Below are 14,336 nucleotides of genomic sequence, written 5' to 3' on the forward strand. Positions count from 1 at the left end.
TTTTACCAACGAATAGTGGGATTGACCGTAACATTATAACGCCCCCACGGCTGAAAGGGCGAGCATGTTTGGTGTGACAGGGATTCGAACCCGCGACCCTCAGATTGCGAGTCGAGTGCCTTAATCACCTGGCCATGCCGGGCCATATAGTGAGAGAGGGTCATAAAAGGGAAACATAGAGATTTTGAGTGCTCTCAGGCTTGAGTGAACAGATTTACTCGAAAATTTGCATTAATACGTAAGGAGTTGTTCACAACAAAAAACACAATCTAAATTCAGCTTTTTGAAATACTTGGGTCTAAGAGATTTCGGAGTCTTTCAGGACTCAGTTCGTAAATCATCATGAAATTGAAAGAGATCGTTAAAAATACGTATGTACATTTAGATTTTCTAAATTGGGGATTCTAAGTGGAGGGAATAAAGAAGATTTCGAGGGTTCTCGGGAACAGCTTCATGAAAATTGGCATGGATATGGAAACTGTCATTCTAAATAAGAATCTGCTTCTGGAATTTTTTTCAAGGTCGCTCCCAATATGAGGACTAAGAGAGTTTTTGGAGTTCTCATGATTTGGATGTTTAATTGAATGTTATACGACATTTTATTTCCCATGAATTAACACGAGTAATGTTCTCGTATTATGTAATTTTTTACAGTTACCCGCTTCAACTTAATTAGAATCAGACAATATTCATTCCTCGAAACGTACGTCTTTATTGCATGAGAATGATTATATTTAATCTTGTATAGATTTTTTAAAATTTGTTCAACGTGGATAATCGACATTTGAGATACACGTTAATGGATTATTAATTTGTTTTCCATGGAGTATTTAGATTTCGTATTAAATGCGTATATGCGTTTCTTCGTCATGTTCGTTCAAGTGGATTAGATACTTTTAAAGAACGAAATGTGAATTAACAATGTGCCAATTTTTCGATGAAAATGAATTAGAATGATTTCGAAAATGTTATTAGAGTTGTACAGATTTAGTGTCTATCTACAGTGAAGGAGATGAACGAGGAAACCAGAGAAGAAACGTCTGTCTGGCACATGCCTGTGACAGGTTCTCTACGACAGATCTGGTGGGTTCTTATGTGGCCAGCTTCGTTTTTGTTCTACATCACCGTTTTGGACTGTCGGAAACAAAATCTCAGGAAATATTATATGATAACTTTCTTAATGTCCGTTGTGTGGATTGGAATAATATCATATTTAATTGTCTGGATGATAACTATTATAGGTGAGTTTTAATAATTGTGTTTTAAATATATATAAACGTAACAGCGAATAAGAACATTAAGATTTCTTAGTCGAAAAGAAGAATATTAGTCCACTCTGTGGAATCAGTTGTGTTCAGAGTCGATGTGTTATAAATTATGGTTGCTAGGGAATTCTGTTACATTATGAATTTACTAGATCAAGTATGATATAATAATATCCTCTTACTCCTAGTGAATGGAGAATATGAAATGTAGTAGCGAATAATATATTGCTCGGAAAATAGAGAAGTTATATAATACAAACTGTACCTGGCTATATTACTAAAACGTTATAAGCTTATGGATATAATAATACACGAATGTCTAATGTAAAACGGTTTTTCTAAGCTATTAAACATGCAAAATTTAAAATGTTATCGCTAAAATACAGCTTATCAGAATTTTCTTACTTTGAATTATAGGGAAGGAACACATAAATTCAATTTCCCAATTTTTCTCTTTTTTGAAGGTTTTTATTAATATATCGAATTTGAATAACACATGTTAGCTTTCTTATCACTTTTCTTAAAAGATACCTTTTGCACAGTGTTCCAGTTATTACGGTTCAGGCTGACAGGAAACAGGAACCTTATAAATAAAATTAGGTTTTCTAACTCCTAAAAGGATGTTCGTATACGTAACCTTTAAGGGGTAAAACGTATCTTCCAAAAAAGTTTGTAAAATTTCAACGTTTACTCTTTAAGCTCGAATTATATAAACATGAGCTTATTGGAGTAGAAATAAAGTTGAAACATACCTTCAGGGAAAGCAGTCCTTTCTAAAATATCACATATTCTTGCAGCGCTGACCTTTTGGGTTTTGCTGACTTAATCAAAATATTCAAATATGCTATTAATTTTGAGTAGGTTAAGACTAACTAAATGACGTGGCACTAGAAATAGGGTGTAATATTTTACATCTTACAATATAGTGCATTATTGTTTGCAAAACAAATTACTTTACATTACCTTTTAACTATTAAGTTTCAATTAGAAATCAAACGTTTATTGTGTTGAGTGCAACGTTTACACAACAAAAACTGGAATGCTGAATGGGCTTTTAAGATTTTGTTTGTAGTTAAGCACAAAGCTACACCACGGACTATCTGTGCTGTGACCACCACAAGTATCGAAATCCGGTTTTAGCGTTGTAGATCCGCAGATATGCTACTGAGTCACTGGGGGGTGGCATTTAAGAAGCAAAATATCGAACAAACTACATCAAATTCGATGACGAGGAACCCACTTTGAGACTAATAATGGTTGGAGACGGCTTGAATGGGTAATGAAGAAAAACTTTAATATAAGTTTAACATAACAGCAAATGTACAACGTTTCGACAAGGTTTTGTCATCATCAGGTAAGATTTAACATTTGCTTCTTCATTACACATTCAATATAATTACACATAAGTTTCAATAATAGTTTTAGCTTTGAAAAATTGTGTTTCACTAGCAGCTGTGATTGGCAATGTTAGAATAATTATTAGAGCAATGCATACACATGAGACCAGAAATTGTTCAATTCTCTGTTAATTATTACATGGTGTTCTTCTCGGTTTGATGATAGAGGACAATGCTTTGAGTTCGTTTCGGAGCTCTAGTATTATCTTTGTTTGTTGTTAAGCACCATGCGATATTTGCATTCTTTCTGTCGAGGGTATGAATCCCTACTTTTAGTGTTATAAACCCATAAATTAGTCCCATCATAGTTTTGATTGAACTACCTTACATGTTATTACTTCTTTTTCTAGCAAGATGATGAAAGTAGGTGGGTGATCGGGACTAGATGTTAAGTTATTTCCTTAAATAAAAACCTGTATTATGCTCTACTAATATAGATTTATAGTATATATATTTATAAAACAAAATATATAATCACTGGATCTCCCACAGTTTATAATATATAGCTTAGGTTGTAACGAAAAGTCATTCAACATGTGTGTTGTGACACGTAATTGCAAACATTGTTACACCCAAAAGACTTGGAAAGACCGACTAAATTACCAAGTACATACACATAGGCGGATACTAGATTAGTCAGTAAAGATCCAATTCGGATAAATGTGACTATTACTTCATTTCCCTGAAATTTTTCCTGTTATTGCTAGATTTTTTAGCTTATTTTTTCTCATTACGTGACCCAGGAAATGGAGTTTTCTTCTAATTGTTATCATAGTGGGTTTTCAATCCATAAAGTTCTTACAGGAGTGGCACACGTAACACAGTTATTCTTCAGTGAACTCAAGATGGGATCACTTTTTACAGTTCATACACTCCAATATTTACTTCTAGATAAGTGACAAAAAAAAAAACGAAACAAACGCAATAATAAATTAGTCATTCAAAGTAATCTTATGGCACCTAATATATTTTAAGATAAAATTAAATTACTTTCATGTATTATGGAAAGTGTAGCAAGAACAAAACAAAACGATATGCATCAGTTCTTAAATAGTCCAACTTTATCTCTTATATTCTTATATTTCTGTAGACCTAAACTTGCGAATGTCAGCAACTTTTTAAGCTCTTTAATCCATACTAACTTATTTGAAAAGACCTAAACATGGGTGTATCAAAAGTTTTCAAGTTCTTTTTTATGCTTACTTTTCTCAGTAGGCCTAAACTCGCGAGTGTCAGAATTTTTGCCACGCTCTTTTCTATACTTACTTTTTTGAATAGTCCTAAGTTCGAGAGTCAGAACTTTGTTTCAAGTTCGTTTGATATGTTTTGCCTCATTATGCTCACATAGGGTTCTTGACATTTAACTTCATATTTCAACTTCTATTGCTAAGATATTTTGATGTGTTATGAATTACTAGGTGAGGATGTTTTTTTTCTGTTAAAAGCTGTTTCGGACAATATAGACTCAGCGTTATGGTATATGATTAGGAAATTCCGCGTTCTTTTTATACCATTTTCTGTAGTATATTCCTTTTTTTCAGAAATAATACTATAAAAAATCAAAATATTCAAATAGAACTATAATATACATAACCTTTTGTTATAGTTAATGTAGTGAAACATGATACAGGAACATTTTATTTTACTTGCATATGCTTTTTGTTTGTTTGTAATTAAGCACAAAGCTACACAATGGGCTATCTGTGCTCTGCCCACCACGGGTATCGAAACCCGGATTCTAGCGTTGTAAGTCCGCAGACATACCGCTGTGCCACTGGGGGGCTACTTGCATATGCAAAAATATTTTCTGTACACAACAGCTACCTCTCTGGACAGAATGTAAACGTCCGTCATGTTGTTTTTGTTGACCCACAATAACCTGAAATTGATGTCAAAAATATACAGTTTTCTATGTGTTTTAAGAATATCATATTGAACTCTAACTCGGATCCGAATTTTGATCACTGATCTCGACATTCTTTCTTTGCCGACTCCAATAATTAAAGTGTGAAGAAAAAGTTTGAAGGTTACTATATTTCAAAAGCGTGTCTTTCCTTTTCTCCTACGTGTTTGAATAATTCTGAAAAGTTTGGAGTTTGAGGATTGAAATCATGTGCGTGGTTTCAAAGACACAAAACTACAGAACCTAATGGCTTATGTGATCTTAATTCATTTAAGTTTTTAGTATAACTGAAAAAAAAGTGTGGAAGCAGTATCAAAATTATTTCATTATCTTCTGTAGCAGGAAAACTGTTATAGAATTGGTTTTTTCTATTCTGAATAACTACTGAATACGAGAAGTACCAGTTCTTAATTTAAATTCCAATATATAATGATTAAGCATATGTTTATCGCTAGTAGCAAATATCAAAGTATAGAAATTTTGGTTTAAACTAGCCACTAAAGTTAAGCATCATTTATAATATAAAGACGTCCTATGGTGTAGGTAAACTCTGCAATAAACAAAATAAATAAAGACACACTAACTTCTGAGCTTCTTGTCATTCCTTTTCGTTTCATTCTTTGGATAAGTTTGAACTTTATTTTTTTATGTTTTGTTGCTTCTCTGATATGCTTATTCATAAATATATTGAGCCCCACTCTGAACTTCTTACTGTAAATACTCATTTTTTGTATAATTGATTCTTGAAACCGTCGGTACTTGGTGAAACTCCATTATTACAATGTTGAGGAAAAAATAAAAACAACTGTACGTTTTATGGTCGTTAATAAACGAAATATTTATGAAACGTTCAATTGTCTTTGTGTTTTTTTTTCCTCAAACCTATTTTTGTTTTGCCCGTTTTGAAAGATAGTGGGGTTTTTTCTACAGACAAGTTGGCGAACAGTTTTATTAAACCAAACAAATTAAACGAACAATTGTCATTACTTAACCAATTTAACTGAAAAAAAGTGAAAGATATAGTTTTTAAAAAATTACATTATTTATTATACTGCATTTCTTCTTTCTTAGGTTATACGCTAGGTATTCCAGATACGGTATCAGGTCTCACGCTACTAGCAGCAGGAACCAGTGTACCCGAAATAATATCCAGTATCATTGTTGTAAGAAACGGTAAGTAGTTGTTGGAAAAATAAAACTCTAATTATTTAACACCATTTTTGTTGTATAGTAAAAATTCGTACACGATTGTTCAAAAACAACCGTTTTTCTATTCTATTATCCAACACTAGACTGAAACAGGATCCTCACAGTATTACCGAATGAAGTTAAATAGCGAGTTTTACACAGCTATAAATATATATACTTATATATATAATATATGTACACTATTACTATTATTTGTTTCTAGATGCAGCTTTACCAATTAATTTTTTCACAGATTATCTCTGGTAGAGATTCTTTTGTTTTTCATCTTACATATCTCTTATATGCCAGTTATTTGGTATTCACAAGAGAGTAAACCACCGATGGAATTGATGTTATAACTTTGTCTTTTCTTCTAGCAAGGAAGTATCTTGTAGTTCGTGCTTCTGACAAAAATTGACCGATGGAATTGATGTTATAACTATGTCTTTTCTTCTAGCAAGGAAGTATCTTGTAGTTCGTGCTTCTGACAAAAATTGACCGATGGAATTGATGTTATAACTATGTCTTTTCTTCTGTCAAGGAAGTATCTTGTAGTTCGTGCTTCTGACAAAAATTGACCGATGGAATTGATGTTATAACTATGTCTTTTCTTCTATCAAGGAAGTATCTTGTAGTTCGTGCTTCTGACAAAAATTAACCGATGGAATTGATGTTATAACTATGTCTTTTCTTCTAGCAAGGAAGTATCTTGTAGTTCGTGCTTCTGACTCTACTTGTTATCATATCATGAATACCGCATAAAAGAGAGAGTATGTCACATTAAAAATCTTTGGCGTTGCACTACACTTTATGTTTTTCAGTATAAAATTTATTGCCAAACACAATTAAAGTACAATCAGAATTTGTAACATTATAGCTATGATAAGGCTAAACCATGTTATACACTTTTGATAATCACCTCTATAGCACATCATGAAAATCAGACATCTGATGATCATTTATTTGATCTAAAATATAAATAATAGGTTTCATCCAGCCTATACTCTATAAAGGAACTCATACAATATTGTATCAGTTGTCATTTTCAAATTAATGACAGAGTTCAAAGTTGTTCATAAAGTTTATCTAGACCTGAGACATTTGGATGTTTCACTCATGTGAAAAGTCATCAGAAGTAAATTAATCACAGCAGACGTTTACACATTGGCTCAAAGTGTTGTTAGTAGCACGTGGAGATACTTAAAAAATAATAATTATAAACTAATGGCGTGGTTGTATGAGCTTCTGGACAAACCAGGTCATCATCTATCACACAAGCAGACAGCCGCTATCTGCCGATTCTAGTTCGTCGAAATCGTAGGGTATAGGCTGCGAAATGTGATCAGATATTCGTACCTGCAGTTAAACACTGATGGTTAAGAACAAACTTCACAATACCTTTGTGCTAGATGTCCTGTGAGATTAATTTCGCTCTTAGTAAGGCACCAAACAACTCTCCTGAAAAATTATCACGGACACGTTCACTGAACCTACAACATGTAGAGCAGTATTTATTTTTTTATAGATGAGTAGCCCTTGCCATGAAACCAGATAATAGGCTAAATTGTCATTAAAAGCAGTCTAAAACCAGACCTACTTCATTTTCATATAGAACAAATGATGCATATGACGGTGGTGGAAGTGTGCTGTAAGCACTGGTAAATGTACCGACTCCACATTCTGTGTCACAATATGCTGGTACAAGTTGGGTCTGACTTTAGCATAATAGGTAATAACACCCATTCCACCATGCTAAATTAGTCAGTACATTCCTTGAAGAAAAAAAGACAGACCAAATGGAGTGATCTTGACATTCATCGGACTTCACTTTCATCGAGATGCATTACATTTCGTCAAACGATTTCAGACATTAAAGATTTCCAAAACTGATATCCGTACGTGATGACCATAATCCGCCATAATTTGTAATGATGTAAAAACACATCTATCGATGATGATTAGGATGATTAGACTCAATGACCAATTATTGGCATTTCAGACTACATGACTAATCAGATACCTGATTTGGAAGGGGATTGATATTATTTTGTAACACCGTTATATTTCTCTTGTCGAAGTTGTAATATTATATAATCTGATCAACTTTTAATTATTTTGAAATGTGTACTGTAATTATAATTTCACATTTATGTTCCAAAGATTTGTTGATATTATTATTAATTACTTTAGAACATTGTTGAAAATATTATTCAACACACAAATACACTTCTGGCTAAATCAATTATTATGTAATTTATTGGACTGATAAATGTTTCTTATATTACATTGTACAAAAACTATAATTATTCAAGTCATGATTTTCATATTATAAACAATTATATCAATAGATAGATTAAGTTTATTGTGACTTAATGAATCAATAGGTTCACCGTTTGTCTTACATTGCCGCAAAACGCGCTTCGCACTTTGTGACTGTGGATGCACTATAAGAACGACAGTCTAATCCCACTCTTCGTTCTGATAAGAGTTAGCAGTAGATGCTGATGACTAGTTGTTTTCGTTATTAAGGACATCCTAGGTGGTGGTAGCCATTGTTTAGCTGTTTCGCGCAAAATTCTAAAACAGCTAGAAAGATTACTGAAAAACATGAAAGGCTTTCGTAAGTTCTTCCAGGTGATTAAAATAACTGTTGTTAACACCGTAGAAAGTCAACTTGGAAATAGGAAAACAGTACGTTGGAGTAAAAATCACAATCACATAAAGTAATTCCTCAAAAAATGACGAACTTACAATTTTAAGAACTGTCGATAAGACGAATTTTATTTGATTGATAACAGCTTTAAATTAACAGTTACTAGCCTCTCAAAAATCCTTAGTTGTCGTTCATTATTGTCTTCATTATTTGCGATGAAATTATTAGCTTCAAAAGCGACTTGACATTTTATTACGATTGCTGAGCATTATGAGACAACTTTTCAGGTTCCCGAGATATTGACGTAAGTTGGATATTTTGGCTCTCTTACATCACGCTAAACTGTTCTATCACCAATCATCTAACAATAAAAAATATATTCTTACACTAAGTTTATAAAAGTAGCTTTCCAGTCAATGGGTGAGAGATATTAACTCAGCATAAAGACAAATCTAGCATGCAAGTCTGGAAAGTGAGAAACTTTTTACTGGATTTATTGAAATCTAATTTTTTGTGCCAATAGATAACCACCTAAATGTGAATTCTTCCTATTATAGCCCTTATTCAACGAGGCTTGCACTGTGCCTAAAATGATAACTCTCTGTTGAACTTCTGTTTTCTTTGAGACTTAAAGACTTTCTTTACAAGTTCAGGATACTTACTAAAATAACTACACACCGTCGAGAATGTTATTGGCTCCATGCCAGCAGTGGCCTTATGCTTGGACCCGGAAACGTAGTAATCACGGGATGATTGACGCAGGCACTTAACAAACCCATACAGAAGATAGAGTACGTTATATTAAAACAATATTAAATATTCAAATCAGGAAGTGACGTGAGAACCATATCCGATATAAATTCGCGGTGGAATGGAAAGTATCAGAACTACATACTGACATTACTTGACGTTTTGTAGGTAGTGTGATGTCACAGAAAATACATTGCTTTTGAGAAGGTATTTAACAACCCTTTTCCAAGCAAAATATTCATATGCTCAGATCATAAAGGTGTGTCCAGATCAGAGATCTAGATTTCCTAAGACAGGAATAACCACTGTACTAATCGGTATTGGAAAACAATGAAATATGGACCAACTTAGTGAATCAAAACCATCCATAAAGAGACCTGAAACAAGTTGAACCGTGGTAAACAGAATGTGGCGTCTTGTAATAAGTGAGAATTTCGAACACAAAGGTCAGCGGCAATAACTGTTCACGTGTTCTAGACAAACAGTAGGCAACATAATCCAGAAGTATTTCTGTCTGCAAAAGTGACATATGTCATGTGTACACAAGTTGCCTCCACAACACAGCCGTTAAACTGTCGCATATTTCAAGCAGTTGCAGAATGAAACGGGTATTCATCTATTCAATACGACAATATTATTGTAAAGTCACCGGACGCATTGAAGTTCTATGCAGTTCGGCTGTTGAAACAGTCGATGAGAAATTAGTGTCCTCTCATACTAGATGAATTATAGAAAGCATGCAATGAGGAGTTGTGTGCTCTGAACATGACAGGCTTACGAGGGAGCCTTTTGAAATAGAAACTACGCTATAGACATTTCAAGATTATACAGGCGTCAGAGACAGCATGACCAGATGTAGCAACATGTACTGCAAAGTTGTTGCGGGTCCAAAATCGGTTTATTATAACGTATTCTACCTTCTATATAAGCTACTAGTATTAAATATTTTTATTTTTCAACTGATAAATCATTTTGATGTTTTATGTTATATCTGAATAGTAAACATGCAAATATAAAATGTACGTTTGAGTATGATTATAAATCTCGACTTCATTCTTATTTTATAACAAACATTACAGTTTTAAGTTAGTGTATGTATAAAGGTTTTCTTGGTTACTAATTCTGACAGTTTTGTTTCAGTACAATTCAACTTAATAGTCCTTGCAGGATTGTGTGCATTTACATTACGGTGCAATAGAAAATAGATGCAACTAAAAAAGTGCTCAAACCTTGATGCATTTAACAATACTTATATTCTACAATCATCCTCAAAGTGTTAAAGTCTGCTTTTAAAATCTGATAATTTGATGATCAGAAACAATATATGCAAGAGTATTATGATATGTAGAGCAATATCTTAAGAAAAAGTTTAGTTTTACTTTAAGCAGAGTAGAACTACAATTTCAAAACAGATTTAAAACGTTTTTTAGGGTGAGATCTTCATTTTGTTTTAAACACGTGGTTTCTAAGAACAAACATCTATTTGCCGTACATAAATCCACATCTCTTTACTTCGCGAAGAAACGTTTAGGATCCACCAGCACTTGTGTGTATGTTTCAGAATTTCGCAGACGGGTACAAAGAGTATCTGCTACCCAACTGTCCCTAACTTTCAGCTGATAGACTAGAGAGGAGGCAGCTAGTCAACAGCACCAACCGCCAACTTTTAGTTTACTCTTGTCTGATCGAATAATGGGATTTTACCATACTTCTTATGGTGCACCTACAGCTAATGTGTAGAATTTCTACAGCAATTTGTGTTGCTAACAATAAACCTTTGAATTCACAGTCCCTACACGCTAACACCTAAGCCATGTGCTCGGTCTCCAGGTGTGTACTTACTCGTATAAAAAACAACAACACATCAATACAACATGGAACATTGTCTAACATTGCTCAACCCGTCCTGTCAAACTGGCGATTTTTATCATATATATATTTACGATGAAGACCAAGTAATACTGTGTGAGGTTCTTAATAATCTGAACAGCATTACACTAGCAACTTATAAGCTCATTCCTGTTTTCTACTTTGGTGGTTTTTTTGTCTGTAGAATTCTAATATTAAGTTTAACTAAGAAAAAGTAGACATTTTTGTTTATGTTACCCATTTTAACTTTTACAGGAATCATTTGAAACCTGGTTCATATAATATGATAAATAATATTGAAAATGAAATTTATACGATCTCGTATTAAGAGGGAATTTTTCGTTTATTTTAGGTCTGGGAAATATGGCCATGTGTAACCTGATCGGAAGTAACATTTTTAACGTTTTGTTTTGTCTTGGTGCTCCGTGGTTAATAAGGACTTTAATTCCACCAAACAAAGGGTTTTTGATTATCAACAGTTCAGGGTTAATGTATACCACTGTCACTTTGCTAGCAACTATTGTTGCCTTGTTTATATTTTTGTATATTTTTAAGTGGAACCTTAATTATAGGATCGGCTTCTCGTGTATGGTGATTTATGGGGGTTTTCTGGTACTAGCGTGTATGTACGAACTAAACTTCTTCGGGGAGTTTAACCCTCCTCAGTGTTTATTGGAAAACTAAACCAGCAAGATTTGAATATATATATATATATATACATACTCTGGCTTAGTTTATGGCAGAACATTGAAACTGCATAAAATTAATTTCTCTTCTAATTCTCAGTTGGAAGAGTTTTTGTTTGGTTTTTGCATAACTGTATTTCATTCATTGTTAAAAAGTATTATTATTATTTACCTGAAATGAAATCAGTTTAATATTGAATAAATTTTCCTGTTAGAAAGAGGTTAGACTTTGCATGTAAATTAATCTTTCTGTTAAAGGAATCAATAACAGGAAAGAAAGCTGTTTTCGAAAAGTATTAATCGTTGGTTTATAATTAAGCCTTGATTGTTACAAAATGTTATAAACTTGCGCACTTTTGCGATATATTCTACAAAAAAGTTATTCAGGTTATAAAGGTAATGACTCATTTTTATCAAGGTTTCTAAAACATACTTGTATAACTACGGACTTATTGTACGAAGTTTTCTGAAGATAAAATTTGTAGGTATTTCGAGTTGGGCCACTATAGTTTCGTACTCTAAAAAATTACACTAATTACCTGTTTCGAATTAGAAATGTTTAGCTATTTCTAGGTAAATATAACGAACCACATATGAGTTCTACACGACTAATTGTGCTTGAAGTGACTGACCATTACTAGCTAATCAGTGCTTTGATGGCGGCTAAAAGTAGATCTAAAACCTTTTGTTTTTTATTGACACAATAGTATCTAAATTTGTTAATTTAGCCTAAAATATGGAAAAGAAGCACTTTTCTGAAGGGCTTCTTTTTATACATGCAATATGATTTATGTAAGTGCAATTAACTTAAAGATAATATGTAAAACGTTTTGTAAAACATTTCCTTTGATTTGTGTAATAATATGTTCCAAATGAATGTATTTAAATATCTTAGTAAAAATATAAAATTTACGTTTCTAAAGGGACATTTTTTATAGAAAAAAATCATTCTGAAGGAATTAACATTATATGAGTAACACGATATAAGTGTATGGGTTTAACCTATATAAAAATAACATTCTTTATTAGATTGAGGTAACTTAAAAAGTACAATCGTTTTTATATAGACCAACCTTCTCAGTGTACATTTGGATTCCGATGTGTCATTCTGAAAGCTTTAAATAGAAGATCAATAGTATAGTTATAAGTATGTATAATTTCAATATATGTATGTGTGTATAATTTCCGCTGTTTATTAGTATTTTCTCAATGAACCAAAATTAAGTTAAATTTCTAAACCTAACTTAATAAATTTAAATGTGATTTTCAAATTACTTAGTCCTTTTTGTTCATCTTAATCGTATATTTTATGTACAATGTACATAATAAGTAAAGAGTTAAGTTTGTGTTAATTTTTGTTTCTGTATTTGGTTCCACCACAACCCCGTATTAACACAGATTTATTTGAAAGTGACAATAAGAGCTTTCAAGAGTTATTTCAGATACTCATAAATATCTATCCATATACATGTAAATACCAGTATCTTACTATACAGTTTTAACACCTTTTTTTAGTACATTATATATTATTATTTCGTAACAATTTACTGTTTCACATTTTACCCTGATCAATTGCTATTATTTTCAGTAATGTATAAAAACCATGAAATACGAAGAAAATACTCTTATTTCTCAAATTAATTTCTTCAAGATCTCTAATTTTATTGTCCTTAGAAATATTCAGGACATTCTAATTAATCCTTCAACATCAACATTGTTCTCGTACTCTTTTGTCATCCGGTGGTTGGCGGTAAGTGTATGGATTTACAACTTATAATCTTGATGGATGGGCAGAGATAACTCATTGTATAGCTATGCAATAAAACAACAACAGCAAAGCACTCTTTTTAAAACAAGAAAGGTTACTAAACTGGAAATAACAGGTAATTTTAACAAACCACTGCATAATTAAAAGGCGTTTGAATATCCGTATTAATATATATAACACCATTTTTACGTCTGTACCATTAAGCGTTCTTCAGATGATTTAAGTTGTAATATTTCATTCGTGAAAAAATGTTTTAAGTCGATTTCATATCTGCACATTAACTCCATGAAATGTTTGCATATTTTCACCTTTCAAACCCTATATCATTACTATTTATTTATAAATAATAAATGAATATTTGTATATCAATATATTTAGTGTGTTATTCACATTGTAATTATTCTCTTTCGAGGTATTTGATTTTGATTTCTTAATGGTAAAACTGCATTTACACAATATTATCTGGTAAACCACGTAATTATATATAATTAGGTCGTCAAGAAATTAATGTCGCTTTTTTTTAGATAAAAAAACCGAACAACTTATATATCAAAACGAAACATTTATTAAATGGAATAGTCTCCATTCTTATCGATGCAGCAAAAAAAAAACAAAAAAAAACATGTCGATGTCCCCTTTAACACTTTTTTACATTTCCATACGTTTTCCCATTAAGATGGTGTTACAGCTAACGAAAAAGATGGTAATTTAATGGTACCATATCTAGCGAATATGGTGGGTGGGGAGAACTTCCCAACCCAACTCCATAATCATGTATTGCGTCAAACACGCCACATGTGGAGAAGAACACCTTTCCGATTGACAGTGAAGGGCGTTTCACATGAAGGGCTTGATTT

The 14,336-nt window shown here is 32.4% G+C and overlaps 1 protein-coding gene across 1 annotated transcript in view; it reads left to right on the forward strand.

Moving 5' to 3' along the window:
- LOC106458527 (sodium/potassium/calcium exchanger 3-like) overlaps positions 1-13,050 on the forward strand; it is a 40,750-nt gene extending 27,700 nt beyond the window's left edge. Inside the window, exons 8-10 of the mRNA XM_022384770.1 lie at positions 1,005-1,241; positions 5,637-5,738; positions 11,378-13,050. Coding sequence (XP_022240478.1) covers positions 1,005-1,241; positions 5,637-5,738; positions 11,378-11,709 — 671 coding nt within the window. The 3' untranslated portion in view covers positions 11,710-13,050. The remainder of the gene's footprint in view (positions 1-1,004; positions 1,242-5,636; positions 5,739-11,377) is intronic.
- The last annotated feature ends 1,286 nt before the right edge of the window (positions 13,051-14,336 follow it).

This window comes from Limulus polyphemus, unplaced genomic scaffold (assembly GCF_000517525.1).
Source record: "Limulus polyphemus unplaced genomic scaffold, Limulus_polyphemus-2.1.2 Scaffold480, whole genome shotgun sequence".
NCBI lineage: Eukaryota > Metazoa > Arthropoda > Merostomata > Xiphosura > Limulidae > Limulus > Limulus polyphemus.